Below are 14,741 nucleotides of genomic sequence, written 5' to 3'. Positions count from 1 at the left end.
GACCAAGCCCACCACGCGATAAGGCACCCGCACCTGGATGGTGGTTTGGCCGGGCAGGTTCGGGGGGCCGGGAACGGTGCCGTTCAGGGCTGTGTTCTTGTTCCGCGAGGCTCGGATCATGGAGAAGTGCTCGGCCGCAGAGATGATCTCCCTGCGGGCCATGGCCACATCTTCCTTTCTGCCCGTCACAACAAAGAGCGGCTCCTCCCCGCGAACCGGGGTCTTGATGTAGGTGTTGGTCTTTGCCCGCAGAGCTTTGATTTTACAACCTGGGAACGAGATGCGGGAGATGGAGGGTGAAGGGGAGGAGGAGGAAGGGGAGGTGGTGGGGGAGAACCGGTTACAACCCATTGTTTGGGTGCAGCTAGGGAGGGGAAATAAAAAAAAACACACCCACCCGAAACACATTGCCCCCAACCCCAGGTGATCGCTGGCATCTCGTCCGGGAGCCTCGGTCACGGTGTAAAGTAATGTCAGCCCACAGCCCTGGCACACGCCCAAAGGCATCGCAAGTGGCCACCGATACATCTGCCATGCAAACTGCCCCAAAACTACCAACGTGCAGTTCACAGGGTCGGCAACACAGGGGGACAAAAAAAAAAAAAAAAGAGGAGCGAGGAAAAAAAAAATTAAAAAAAAAAAAGGAGCGTGCAGGAAAACTGCACCGCCAGAAAAAAAAAAAATAAAATGCAAGCAGCCCTCACAAATCAACACACCCGCCAGTCCACATTCCTGCTCAGCACTTTCCTTTTGGAAAAATAAAATCAGTTCTTAAGGTGAGGAGCAGAGGCTGTACCGAATGAGCCATATTCCCCACTGCGGATGCTTTATTCCAATCCCATTGTTCCACTTCTCCACTCCATTTCTCTTCCTTAAAAATAATCCACGATTTCTAACTCTGGGGTGGTGGGGGGGGGGGGGGGGGGGAAGCACCGAGGCTCCCATTTTCCTCCCGTTTCCTCTTGCAAATCTTAACTTTTGCAGCCGGAGGAAAGGACAGATTTTTATTATTTTCGTGATTTTTTTCCCCAACCCGGCAGCTGAAAGTGCATCTCGAAACTGATGCATAACGCTCCTCGGAAACATCACGTCTGCTGCTGCACTTTCTTTGTCTGGGGGAAGCCGGCACTGGCCACCACCGCACGGCTGCAGCGTTCCTGGGAATGGCCAGTGTCGCATCTGAGCCGCCCGCCCGGCAGCGCGGAGGGGAGACCCGCGCCCCCACACCCCCTCGCATGCAGGCACCCACCTTGTCTCCCCACTATCTCAGCGACATGTTCCGAGCTGGGCACCGGGACGCATTCAGTCATGTTCACGCTCTTTTTCCGAGGCTCGTTGTCGTAAATGGAGCCCGTCTCGTCGTTGTCCAGCCCCAGCAGGGAGAGCTGATCCAGGGCGATCTGAAGGGCTCTTTGGTCATCCAGGGTCTCTCCCCCGCCACCACCACCACCACCGCCGCCGCCGCCGCCGCCGCCGCTCCCGTTCCTCTCCATGTCTGCAAAAAGCGAGCTGGGCATAGTCCCTGTGTGTGGTGCACCCTCCGCCTGCGCTCGGCTCAGTAGTAAGAGATCAGACACAAAGGAGAACCCAAGGCAGATGGCCAGCAGAAGAGAAGGGAAGGGAGGGTGGGCGACTGCTGGAGACCGGGGAATTGTTGCCTTTTGCTTGTATATTTTGTATCTTTTTTGCTTTTTTTTTTTCCTCCTCTCAGTGCAATCCGGTTTATAAGATGTTCTCAGGACCCCCCCCAAGACTCCCCCCCCGAGGTTTTTTTCGGTTGGCTTTTTTTTTTTTTTTTCCTTTTTTTTTTTTTTTTGTCGGCTGGGGGTGGGGTGGGGGGGGGTGGGAAGAGGATAAGCGAGAGGAGCTCCGATGGCTTCCCCCCCTCGAGTTCCTCGCCGGCCACAATGCCAAGCGGCGGCAGCGTTTCTTTAAGGAGCCCCTCCCAGGCTCCACTCCACTCACTCAGCGTTTTTTTTTTCCTCCTCTCCCCTCCTCTGTCTGAGGCTCTGCTGCAGCCAGACGGCTCTGGAGAGGCGGGCGGGCGCGGGGCGGGGAGCGGGGGCCGCGCCGGGCGCCGCAGCGTAAGCGCCGCTCGCTGTCACCGCGCGCCGCCGCCGCGATTGGCCGGGGCGGCGCGGAGGGGCCGGCGCTGCCCCCCCGGCCCGGCCCGGCCCGGCCCCGCTCTTTGTTGTCGGCTGCCGAACAATGCCGGGCCCCGGCCCGCCGGCCGCTGTTTTCCCCCCACACACACACCCCCCCCCCCGCCCCCCCACAGCCCCGCGCCCCCGAGCGCCCGCCGCCAGCCCCACCTGAGCGCCGGCGGAGGGGGCTGCGCTTGGGGTGGGTTTTTGCGGCGGGGGGCGGGGTGGTTTGCGGTGGGGTGGGGTGGTGGAGGGGCGGGGGGGGGGGGGGTGCCCTTTGTGCGCCGCCGGGCTCGGGAGCAGCAGCGCTGCCGCCGCTCGCCGGCAGCGCCGCAGAGCCCCCGGCACCGCCCCCGCACCGGCACCGCCCCCGCACCGGCCCCGGCCCCGCGCCGGCAGCGCCGCCGCCCCTTCACCGGCCCCGCGGGCGGCGGCCGCGGGCGCGCGGAACCCCCCGCCGGCTCCCGCGCGGCCCCGCCCGGCGCGCGCCCCGCGCCTGCGCGCCCCTCCCTCCCGCCCTCCCCCCGCGCAGTGCGCCCGCGCCGAGCCGCGGCCGGGCCGGACGGGCCGGACGGGGCGGAGCGGGCCCGGCGGCGGGTCCGTGCTGAGGCTCCGCGCTGAGGCTCCGCGCTGAGGCTCCGCGCTGCAGCCCCGGCGGGCGCGGGTCCGAGCGGGTGGGAGCCGCGGCCCCGCCCTGCCCGGCTCGGCGCGCCCCGGGCGCGGGGTGACGGCCGTGAGCCGAGCGCAGCCGTGCCCCGGTGCCGGCCTGCGGCTCGGTGACACCTCGGTCCCAGCGGGACTGGCCCCGCAGCGGGCGCGTTTCTGCTCATTAAGAGCCCGAAGGGTGCGGACGCCGCCCGCACAGCTGCTCCAGCCTAGCGGCACCAGCGCCTTACACCCGTCGTGCTAAAGCGCTAGAAAATAAATCACCTCTGCCTCTTCCTCGCACCTCGTGTGACCAAATGACTTTCTTTCACCTCTGCCAGCCCAGGACCCTTCAACCAGCAAAAGTAGTTTTTTTGTCAAGTACCCTGTCACAAAGACCTCCCTTCATGGCAGGATTAGACGTGAAAGTGCCCTCACCGTTGTCATAAAAACACCACCATCACATTTTAGTTCTCCGGCTCTTCTCCGAGTGCCTATAGGCACCCATACTCTGTCCTTGCCAGCTGTCAGGCACAAAACGGTGACTTTTTCAGACTAATCATATAATAAGCAATTGTTTTGCAGTGTCAGGTGTGACAGGGACAGACGTTTACAAGTGCACCCAGATCTGTTTAGCCAGCTGCCTGTACAAACAAGTGTAACAAGTCACAGGTAATTGTTTACACGCAGTGTTTATTGCAAATTACTGTCACTTCCTCAGGATGTTTGAATGTTGTATAACAAAGCTCCAGTGGATTGTTTTCTAGCAAGGGTACACACTGGTGATGGGCTTTCCTAAGCCCTGAGCTTGTCCCATCAACTAAGGGAACTGAAGTTTCATATTTAAAAGATTACTTATTTTACAAATTTATTTCCATAGGCAGCAGTGGTGATTCCCGTAGGGTAAACAAGAGATTACTTGTAAGTGCCCAAGGATCCGTAAGGCTTATAACAACAAAATAATGCTCTTTGTTATTAAAAAAAATAATAATTTTAAAAAAGGTCTGCTTCTTTGCAATCTTTCTTAATTTAAGGAGTCTAAAATCTGTGAGACAGAACATCACTGTACCCATTTACCAGACAGGGGCAGGACAGGACAGAGATGAGATTGAGGGAAAGACACAGTGTAGAGCATTAGTGGTGTTGGAGTCCAACAGTGAGAGTCATAAATACTGAAATGCAAAGATATGAGAAGAGCAGTTGGGTTGTGCTTGGATTTTACCTGTTCTTTGTTTCGTTTCTTCACCTGACTTACCCATTTTTTTTCTCTCTTCCCCTTCCTACCCCATCTGCTTAAACTTATCACTGTAGTCTACTGAACAAGGAGAAAAAGGGAAAAAAGTTATCTTCAGATTTATGTTCCTCTATAGAAAAAAAAAATCCCAAAGCAAGATTCCAGGCAGAGCTGGCTTCATTTCTTAATGTTAAGCTAGAAGCTCTAATTAAAAATGTTTAAAATGCATTTCAGAATGAGCATGATACTTCTGGGGAGCAGGGGGAGAAGAAGATGCATTTCTGGGAGACTGAGCATGCACTGGTGTTCCAAGAGCCCCGTGAATCCCGTGGAACGCTCCAACATCTCAAGGACTATTACTACTTTTAGTGTTTTAGAAGGCATTTAAGAGCAAGCTACATGGAATAATAACAATTAAAAAGTTATACTGATGTACCTTAGAACCCCCATGCACCAGCAGCGCAGCCCCCGGGGAGCACAGCAGCTATGCAGTGGTACGTTCATACAGCAGCAAGCAACGTGCACCAGATTCACACAAATCTACTCCCTCCACAAAAGTATTGCTTCAGAATAACTTAATCAGGTCTAAATTAAAGTGTTATCTATCTACAGAACGCCTTTCGTTCCATAAAACCTTGAAACATGCACAGAATTAAACTCCATCTCTGGGGGAGAGACCAACCATCTACCTAGCAATTTACAGCAACTTAACAAAAGCAGGAAGGGAGGATATATTACAGGCAAATACAGGACTCATTGCAGGAGGAGTGTAATTCTCAGTCCTTTTAGTTTCTCTCTGTTATCATTTCCCATTTGTGACAGAAGTAATAAAACTTCCTTCCTCCAACCTTTATTTAATTAAAGTGTAAGGTCTTTGGGGCACTGAGCTTACTGTGTGTATATATACAGCACCTAGCATGAAGAGGTCATGAATTCATCTCAGGCCTTTAAATACTCCTCTAAATACAAAGCATTAACAATAATAAGAATAGGATATAATTTTCATTTAGAATAGATGAGCCTTCTGTTTTTGGTTATCACAAAGAATAAATTACATGCATCTCAGGGAATAATTAAATTAAAGATTAAGGGAAAGTATTTCATACCAGAGACTTGTAACTGCTCTATTCTAGATTTTTACTCCTAAGGACACTGCTGCCCACTGTTACAACATTTACTCAAAATTCTTATTTGCCATAATATTACAAAATAACATCCCAAATTCCACAGGCCAGATCATCAGTAAGTGTAGGGGTATAGTTTATTCTGAGGCAGTGCATGTGATTACTGTGATAACATACCCAAATTAACCTTTTGCATGTGCAATAAACTGCAATTAGCAATCTGCAGGCAAATGACAAGTTCCTTCGTTTCCTGTAATATGCAGCAATACACAAGCCAGATTTCCTATTGAATCCCATATTAACCTACATTCGGTGGCAGTGAAATCTCAGAGCACCGTGTCAGAATTTATCATCTTTCAATGATGTTAGCTCCACCTCTTGACAGTTCTAGACAGGGTGTTTATAAACAACTCATCCATAATCTGACCAATTTCAGCTGAAAATGTTTATCATTTTTCCACCAGTTGTTCCAGCCACTTCAGATGCTTTTATTAAGGGATGGGCAGAGCTCTCAAAACAGTATGGTTGTGTTAATAAACGACAAGAAATAAAATGGAGATTGAGTAGTGAGTGGCTTTGTGATGCCTCTCTGAGCTGGTAGGAGGCTCAGGGGTAGGGAAGCTGCAGAAGTGCCTCTTTCCCTTGTGATAGGCAATGTCACATCAGAAAATACAAAATGGGAAGATGATGTTTCCACATGCACTTTCATCCCCATAATTCCACGCCTCTCCCTGTTGCAGAATTCATTTGCAAAATATTTTTTTAAAAACAAAGATCTTCTGGGACAACTTGTGAAAAGCAATGTTGCTGCAAACCAGAAAAAGTCTCGCACCTTTAACAGTCACCATCAGTCTCTGAAAATGTTGATACAGTACCACAAACCTGAGCCAGTTCCTTGCAGCTTTACTAAAGCACTTGTTTCCAGTACAATAAAACAAAAAAGATTTTTGTAATAGGCATCACATAACTGCACTTCCTTCATATGCCTTTGCTGGTAGCGTGACATGAGCGACGAGCGTGTGCATGCGTGGAGGGGATGAACTGCCTTATGAGAACGCAGTGTTGTTTAACATGAGTGATGGAAGGCAATTCAAAAAGCATAAAGATGCCTTTGTAATAAATCAGAACTAACCAGCCAGATCACCTGCCCACTATAAAACTCTCCACCAGGGTTGTGAGTGGCCTCCTTCAGTTATTGTTCTGCCCTGGCTCTCGCTCGTGAGCCAGGGTTATCGCACAGTGTATCTGAATTAAGTAGCGTTTAACAACTGTGCCAAGCAGAGTTCGAAATGAAAATCCCTTCTGCCTCTCTTTGCTATCACACGACGTGTTTGGAGTTCATCCTTCCCGTCTGCTCCCGCGAGCAGCTCTCTCCCTCTCCCTCTCCCTCTCCCTCTCCCTCTCCCTCTCCCTCTCCCTCTCCCTCTCCCTCTCCCTCTCCCTCTCCCTCTCCCTCTCCCTCTCCCTCTCCCTCTCCGTGGAGCTCTCCCCGCTCCGCGGCTGCGGGATTGGAGCTCTTTGTTACCGTGGCCCGTGGGCCAGCTCTGCGGCTGCGATGCAGCACTGGCGTCTCCAGGCTGCGAGGCACCTACCGCACTTGTGGGCACTGTCTGCTCAACTGGGGCTGGATCAAAAAAGGAGAAAAAAAAAAAAAAAAAAAAAAAAAAAAAAAGATTTATATCTGTATGTTTAGACTGAGCTAGATAACTCATAGATCTCTGAGGTAGCTCATAACCCTGAGTCCTTTTTAATCAGTTTTAATCTCTGAAAGAGTAAATTATAATTAAAATTTAATGTAATTTTAATCTCTCAAATAGTTAATTATAATTATGGTCATAAAACTTGTACAACCTTTGCTTCCTCTCTCCTCCATCCCTCACCTCTTACTCAGAGCTGCTACATGAAGAAAGAGAAAATAATTGTCCCTTTAATGGTAATTGTTTATAAACTCCTTTTCACAGAGACTATGTTTATATACAATGCCTAGGCAAAAACCAGGCACAAACACAATACTCCTAATAAACGAGTGAATAATACATCCCTGACCATAATTCCAGTGCTCTCCAACAAAGGAATATCTAATTCCTGTCACACAATTGCCTTGTAGGTTGAAGTTCAGCATATAAATACACATGGGAAAAGATTAGATTTTAATTGATAAGTATTAATCATCATTCACTGCTGTCTCTGCAGGAAGCCCCGTGTTAAAACATCTAGTTAATATACAGTATAATGGATAACCTTGAGGCAGAAGCTCTTGCATCTGTCTCTATCCAAGAAAAAATGTCAACATCAGCCTTTGTTGTAGCAAAATACCCTGACATCTGAATGGAGTTGCTGCTGCTGGAAAATTGACTGTCCCCAGTGCAATCCTTCCTAACCTGGGTCCAGTGCTTAACCTAGAGATGAGGCCAAATTAAAAACCTTTATCTGTGCACACCTGTACTTAGGAATATTTGAAATCTGGTCTGGGTCAGAATGCTGTGTTTGTGGTGCGTCTCCTCCTCTCTGAACAAACACTTTTCTCATGTGATGCTCTCACTGCAACCACAAGGCATTAGCACTCACAAGAGCATCATTGAAGATACTCAGGCTGTTCATTGAGAACAAAGCCATTAATGATTAATACCATGGCAGGAGAAAATGTAGCAGTATTTCTTGGCAGCTGAAATGTGGCAATGTCTGTCCTACGTGCAAAAGACTCACAAATACCTTTAGCTCTTCTTACATAAAACGGTTCTTATTAACTCTGTGGGAAGGGGAATCACACAAATCCCCCAAACTAAAGAGAAGGAGATTTTCACATGTAAAACTGGATATATACAATACATCTCTCTCTGGCTGACCCAACAGATGCAGAGATGCATTTACGTATCACAGGCATTACTGTCCCAGCAGATGCTATAAAGTTGTCGCTGACACAGACGCTTACTGTCCCCACAGATCTGTATTTTGGGAGGGAATTTTCGTACCACAGACACCACTGTCCCTACAGAATCACATCTGCTGGCCGAGTTATTGTTTGACATACTCTTTTGCCTCCAGCAGATGTGAGAGACTGCCAGGCCAGCAGGCATTTCTGTCACAGCAAATCTCCATCTACAGGGAATTAAACTGCAGCTTAAACTACTGTACTCCCTAAGCCCTTAGTGTGGACAACACTGACAGGGAGGGAGCAACAGAAACCGATGAAAATACCATGTTGGGCACCTAGAACATCACCATTAACTCTGCCTAAATATGGCTGTGTTTGGGGATGTGTCAGGAGGAGAAAAAGAATTACTTGCACCGTCCTTCCACCCCGCCTTTAACAAGTATTCCTTCAGAGAAGCATTCAAGGGAAAAAGTGTCTGGTCCCACTTTCATATAAGAGATCCAAAAAAGCAGAAGTCACTCATGACCAAAAAGCTGACAACCTTAATGCCCTGTACCAGGGGCCAAGTGCTAGGTCATTTCCAGCTTGCTTTTGAACAGAAAATTTTCTGAGTTTCTAATTTATTAACACCAGAAGGTTTAATCCCCAGATCTAGAGGTGCAAGAATAAAGGGAAGGGCTTTGCTTTTTATCCCTTTAATTTGGGCCTTCATCTTTGGAGACTCTGCATGACCTCCTCTCAGACTCAGGGTCCAATGGCAGCAGCAGCCATGGGATGCTTTGCTCCTGTGCAGCTATGCTGCCAGACAGAAACACTCCAGACAGAAGGAAGAAAATCCTGGGCCTGTGCTAAGACATGACTATGGCTAGACTCTCCCTCTGGAGTGAACTCAGCCTAAGGCCCATACCAACACATGTACCTACATATAAATAATATGTAAGGTATGTGAGCCTGCACTGGGAGCTGTCTTGGGCCTTTTTTTGCCTGAGTAGATGTATTCTTTATGATTTGGTACCAGAGAGAAAAACCCTCCCCTAGTAATCTGCAGTCATGTAAACCCTACTTGAAGACACACCATCTAACTTTGGAATTCCCCTGTGGGGAGGCAGGGCATTTATCTTTATCTGAAGCGTCAAGAGCTGTCCATTGGCAAAGGCAGGACACACAAATTCCCAGGGTAATAATCTGATACAGCCCAGCAAAACCTATATCCTTGGAGCAGATTGTGGGAAAGCATCAAGATTTTGGTTGCTCTGCCAAAGCAAACAAGATGTTTCAAGCCCCATCATCTGCTCTGCAGTTCACACCCTTCCAGTGCTATCTTTTTCAGATGCCATGCCACTCTGGTTAGTGGCAATGCTGTTGTCATGTGTGACTCATTCCATTTTACTGGAAATTAGAAAACCACATGCTGCACTGAAGAACTGCTTATTTATGTAGTCATATAATCCCAGAGAGAGCTCCTCCTGCCATTATTTGTATACAGATTATTTCAGAATTTTGGAAACACAGCTCTTTAGCAGGGTTCATCCAGAGGACAGATTAATCAATGGCACGTTGCTCTTTCCAGGGCCTGTTGTGCCCTTCATGCTTTCCAGTGCCCCCCTGGAAATGCAAATGGTATTTTAGAAGAGAGTACCTTCGTCATTACAGGGTGTGTGGGCAGCAAAACAGAACACAGAGAGCAGTGGAATTGGAGGTGCATTAGCAGAAGAGTCTGTCACACATTTATTTCGGCTTTAGGCAGGTGAATTTCACCCACAAGGAACAACACAATCTACTTGGCCTCGTTTGTTTTCTTTTTTAATGGCTTGCCTTTATAAAGCCTCCTCAGATATTTCCTGAACACATCACAATGCTACATTTACTGTAGTGATTAATGCTCAGTATGAGTGAGATGAACTGGCATATTCAGGACAACAAAAAAAAAAAACCACAGGGATGTCAACAGTGCATTCTTTCTGTGGATTAAGAATTACCGGATAAAAAACATTAATGCTTTTAACCAACATTTTACGGTGACAACAAATCAAACTGCATCATTTTGAGTTCTGAAGCACAGGTCTGGACTTACACGTGATTCAAAGAACAATTTCCTATATTATGAGCTTTTCTAGTCTATATAAAATTGATGTTCCTAAAGCAGCAGCACTAGGATCAAAAGTTAGATTTGATTGTGCGTTGACAGGCAAAGGTTCTAGAAATTCCTAACCTGAGACATTGCATTACCTCCTACAGGTACAGATAAACCCAGTCTTATCTTTAGATGAAGAAACTGTTAACAAGTTTCAGGCACCAGACATTTATGAAGAAAGAAAATAGAAATGTGAGCCATTCTTTTTTAAAGGTTAGCATAGCTTAAACATTCCTGAAAATATTTATTATCATAACAGACTAGACCTGCTGAAATGTTCTCACTTAGGATTTGGTCTTTGACATTCTCAGAAATTCTGTTCACTTCATCAAATGGTTGCCATGAAAAGCAGAATTGAGCAACAAAAAGGAAAAGACACAAAGTAGTTAAAGGCCATTTGGAAAAAGACATTTGCTTTTAATGTTACTGACTACCCCTCAGGACCCAAGTTAGAGATCTGTTATGTTTTAAAGCATTGCTTTCAAGCTTGCTGGAAGTGTCAGACAATTTGAATAGATCTCCATTTTAATTTCCAATCTAGCAGTATGGAACAGCTGCCATAACTTTGTGCAACGTGGCAAATTCGACATCCTCATCCCTCAAACGACAATCATCGAGAAGGGACTCTGAAAAAAGCATAATATACTTCCATTTTTACTGCCTTTTAGTAACTCCTAGTCAAACTTGTACTTTAGATAAAGAACCCAAACCCTCAATTTTACTTTTAACTTGCACTGTCTACACCAGGGAGCAAGGGTCTTGGGTGAAAGTTGATGGGATTTCTAGAAGTATTTTTCCTTCTTCCAGCCAGTGAGCTGGAGATTTGTCCACATCCTTCTGACTTGCACATCACCCTCAGTGTTACAGGCTCCCAGTCAGGATTTTCCCCACAGCTGCAGTGGGAAGCTGTAATGGAACAAGTCACAGCTCAGCCTCACCAAATCTGCCTTGTCAAAGCCCCCCAGCTTCTACAGCTCTGGCAGCTGGAGTGAGAGTGTGAACTGAAGTGTGTCATCCTCATGCTTTTCTTGCTTCCTAGCAGAAAGAAAACATTGAAAGGAAGATGGAAATAACAATTCTTAAGGTCTTTGTTTTGGGGGTTTTTTCAGACCATGTTAACCCAAGAGGGAAAATTGAATCCAGAGGAAAAGCACTTTGAGAGTCTGATGAAAATCCTCAGCACTGTGCCCCAGTCTGGGACTGTCTAGACCAGGACAAAAGCAGTTCAGCCACAGTCAAGGGAATTTGTGTGCTTGGGATAGGGCACATCTCTAAGCATGAGCCCATGTTGCATGCAGTTTGAGAAGGAGTCTCTCTTGGAGTACTGAAGCATGGAGGTGTTGGTCTCACCCCAGGAGCAATGTCCCATCCTGCTCTCAGTTTGTATTCATTCACAGATTACCTGTGTGCACTTAGGTAAAGCTGCCTCCCACTCCTCTCCTTAATTCCAAATAGAAAACTCAAAGGAGTTTTGGGACCTGTCACCACACACGGTGCTGCCACCAGTGCACCCAATAAGAAGAAACAGAAACATCCAGCAGAGACCCTGTTGCTCCAGGATGGACTATTTGTTTCCATAAAAACAAAACACAATTTAAAAGTCTCTAGCAAGTCTGATTTCAATTGCTAAACTAACATCTCTGTTCTCATTTCTGCAGTGCTTCTCTACTACCGAGTTTGTGGTTTCTTGCCTTCCCCATGATACAACCAGCTTCCGACCCTGAGATTTTCTCCCTTCAGTCTGCATTGCTCATGAAACTCAATCTCCAAGCATGAAACCAACTCTCACTAATCTGTTTTCTGTTATCAGTATACTCACAGGTATATTTATAAATTAGGGAGGACACATGTGTGGGTAGTATGCATGCCTCTCACTTGAGTTTGCCTCTAGCAGTTGCCATTTAAACCACAGAAAGCAGAACAGAAATATTAAGCTCAGCATTTTCCAGATGGGCTCCAGCTTTGGATGGCTTACTTGATATCACTCACTTCCAGTCAATAAAAGTTATTTCTTCACAAAATCAGCTTTTTTCCCACCTTTTACACAGTCAACTTAAGAACAAGGTTAAGAACAGATAACACAGAATGGCAAACAGGGCAGGTTAACTACATTTCACCTCTGTCCTAGAGTGGTTGGACATGGGTGCCTGGGACTGGAAGCAGGCTGCAAGCTTGTGTGATCATGTCCAACACCTATTTCCATCACTTTGCATTTTCTTTCATTAATGGATATGCTAAGTATTACTTTGAGACAAAAAAAAAAAAAATATGTAAAAAGTAAATATAGAAAGAGCTGCAATAAAGTGGAACCAGGACTCATTCAGAGATGGAAGCTTTCTGGTTTGGAGGTTTGGCCATCAGTATGCCCAAGCCTTCCTCCTCATGCAGGGGGACCACAGCTCCCTAAGCTCTGTGGGGATGTTTGACCTGACTCAGACACAAATTTTGTCTGCACAGCTCCTCTGGGATCATCAATTCTGCTCCTGGGAAGGGCCAATTACTAATCCATTCCTTACGTTCACTGCAGCTCCTGCCAGTGCAGCTCGTGGACACGGGTGGCACAAACACATTAACTTCACCTGGCAATAAGCAGTTCTCCCTCAGCCTGAGTGCATGCCAAGAACAGCCTAATCTGCTCAAGAAATTATAAGCCATGCAGCTATTTGCACTGAAACCCCTGCAGAAACAGCCCTCCCCCACTTCCTTCTCTGCTAGCCTGCTCTAACAGCAGGCAGACATAAGTGAAAGGAAAAACAATGAGAAAGGAAACTTGGGAGGGACAGGTTAGAAGCAGAAGGAAGAAGCAAAAGGTCTGACTCTGCAGACCGTATTCATGATGAAAAGCATTTGCACAAATAACCTAATTGCATTCCGTGGGACTGCCGGGCTGAGTAAAAGTGCTGCAAGTGCAAGCAACAATTGCAGAGGCAGGAAACAAGTAGGAAAAGAAAGAAAAAGGAAGCCCCACATGAATCAGACACCTGCACAGAGGAGAGCAGTCTCACACACCCCAGGAAAAACAAATCAACCAAAACACTCATTGCCTCTGAGTTACTGCAGATATATTTATAGCACCTTTCCCGACCTCTGCCTTGCTTCCTGGCAGGCAACACCACAGAAAGAATCTTTACCACTGGCACCCCCTTCTTCCACCAAACAAGAAAGCAGTCCCTTCCCAGAGCTCTGCAAAGGCAGCAAGAGAGACCAGAGAGGCTGCAGGAGTGGACTGGTCTTCACCTGGGGAAGGACGAGTGTCAGGCCAGGCACACACTCACAGGAGAAGCAGCAACCACCCTCACAGGAGGGAGCGTGGGCATCTCTTCCTGTGTGATGAACTGGGGGAACAGCATTGGTTTTGTATTGATTACTCTCAGCAAGGAATCTCCCAATACACAGGAGCCAAGGAAGTGATGGGTTCCAACACAAGCCCTCATCTTTTCCAAGTGGTCACTCCTTTCTGTTCCTTACAAAGCACGATGAGGCACTGAAGAGAATCTGATGTCCAGAAACTGAATTGCTCCTTTTCCAGTGTGCTCTTTCAGGAATTCTCAAGACACTTTCTATGACAGAGCAGTTCTAAGTTTATAAATCCTTAAAATAATGCATTTATTTATCAAAAGCTTTTCTCCTAAAATGAAACACTAGAGAGCAATCCAATCATTCCAATGAAGACATGCATTTGAATTCTCCGGGCTCACACTAATTGGCACTTTTCAAAATGTTTCCAGTTAGGTTTGTCCATGAGCGTGAAAAGGAAAATCAAAATATGTCTCTCTGAGATGGGCTGATGTTTGTGAAACAAAACTATCAAATCAGGGAAACAGGGACTAAATTCAAAGCAATGATGGCTTGAGATCATACATTAAAGATGACAGGATCTTTCTAAATCACCTCAAACACGAAACACTTGCAGTACCAAGTCACAAACTTATCTGAAAAACACACACTACCACCTACTGGCAATTATTCATATAGGTTATTTACATACTGATAAGTGGCAACAATATGTGCCCATTTGATTTGCATGAACTTTGCTAGAACAAAGATCATTCTTCATCTTTACAACGACTAGACTTGAAGAAAAATATATTCCTGTGGATGTAGTTCCCACACCGTGTACTAGAGATTGTTTTCTTTTCAAAAACAACTTAAAACAGAATAGCTGTTTAGTTAAACACTTCCCATTTAAGGTTGTTGGTTTTGTCAGTAATGTAATATGGGGGGGTTTTGGCTCATCCATAAGCTGGTGACATGGTCCCACCAGGCTTACAGACCTTCCCATTTCACACCTGCTGCCCTGGAAATGGGGCATAAATTATTACAGTGGTGGTATGGGACCAGGGAGGAAAACTGGGGCAAGTGCTGCTCCTGGATACAACCACTCTTCTGCCCCAATCACACAGAAACCTGGGAAAAGGAGGATTGAGGAGCTGGGTTGAGGAGCTAACACGAAGGAAAGATGACACTGCGAAACATCTTTTCCTCAGGTGACTCCTTGCCTTTTGCTGCAGTTCTCACCCTCTTGCCCTAAGGTTCACAGTGCTGCCACAGAAACATCCTGGAGGCAAAAGTGCTGTGATTTATG

The 14,741-nt window shown here is 47.0% G+C and overlaps 1 protein-coding gene across 3 annotated transcripts in view; it reads right to left on the bottom strand.

Annotated features, from left to right (window-relative positions):
- Window positions 1–2,361, bottom strand: part of MEX3B (mex-3 RNA binding family member B) — a 3,582-nt gene extending 1,221 nt beyond the window's left edge. Inside the window, exons 1-3 of one of the 3 annotated variants that reach the window (XM_069025983.1) lie at window positions 2,313–2,361; window positions 1,250–1,495; window positions 1–269 (exon numbers count right to left, since the gene is read on the bottom strand). The exon at window positions 1–269 is cut by the window's left edge and continues 1,221 nt beyond it. In XM_069025983.1, the coding sequence (XP_068882084.1) occupies window positions 1–269; window positions 1,250–1,493 (513 nt within the window). In that variant the 5' untranslated portion in view covers window positions 1,494–1,495; window positions 2,313–2,361. Of the gene's footprint in view, window positions 270–1,249; window positions 2,139–2,312 lie in introns of those variants that run through there. The other 2 variants (XM_069025984.1, XM_069025982.1) reach the window with 2 other exon arrangements.
- Window positions 2,362–14,741: the final 12,380 nt, after the last annotated feature.

The sequence above is a fragment of the Aphelocoma coerulescens genome, chromosome 10 (assembly GCF_041296385.1).
Source record: "Aphelocoma coerulescens isolate FSJ_1873_10779 chromosome 10, UR_Acoe_1.0, whole genome shotgun sequence".
In the NCBI taxonomy this organism is placed as follows: Eukaryota; Metazoa; Chordata; class Aves; order Passeriformes; family Corvidae; genus Aphelocoma; species Aphelocoma coerulescens.
This window is presented reverse-complemented; position numbering and strand designations above follow the sequence as displayed.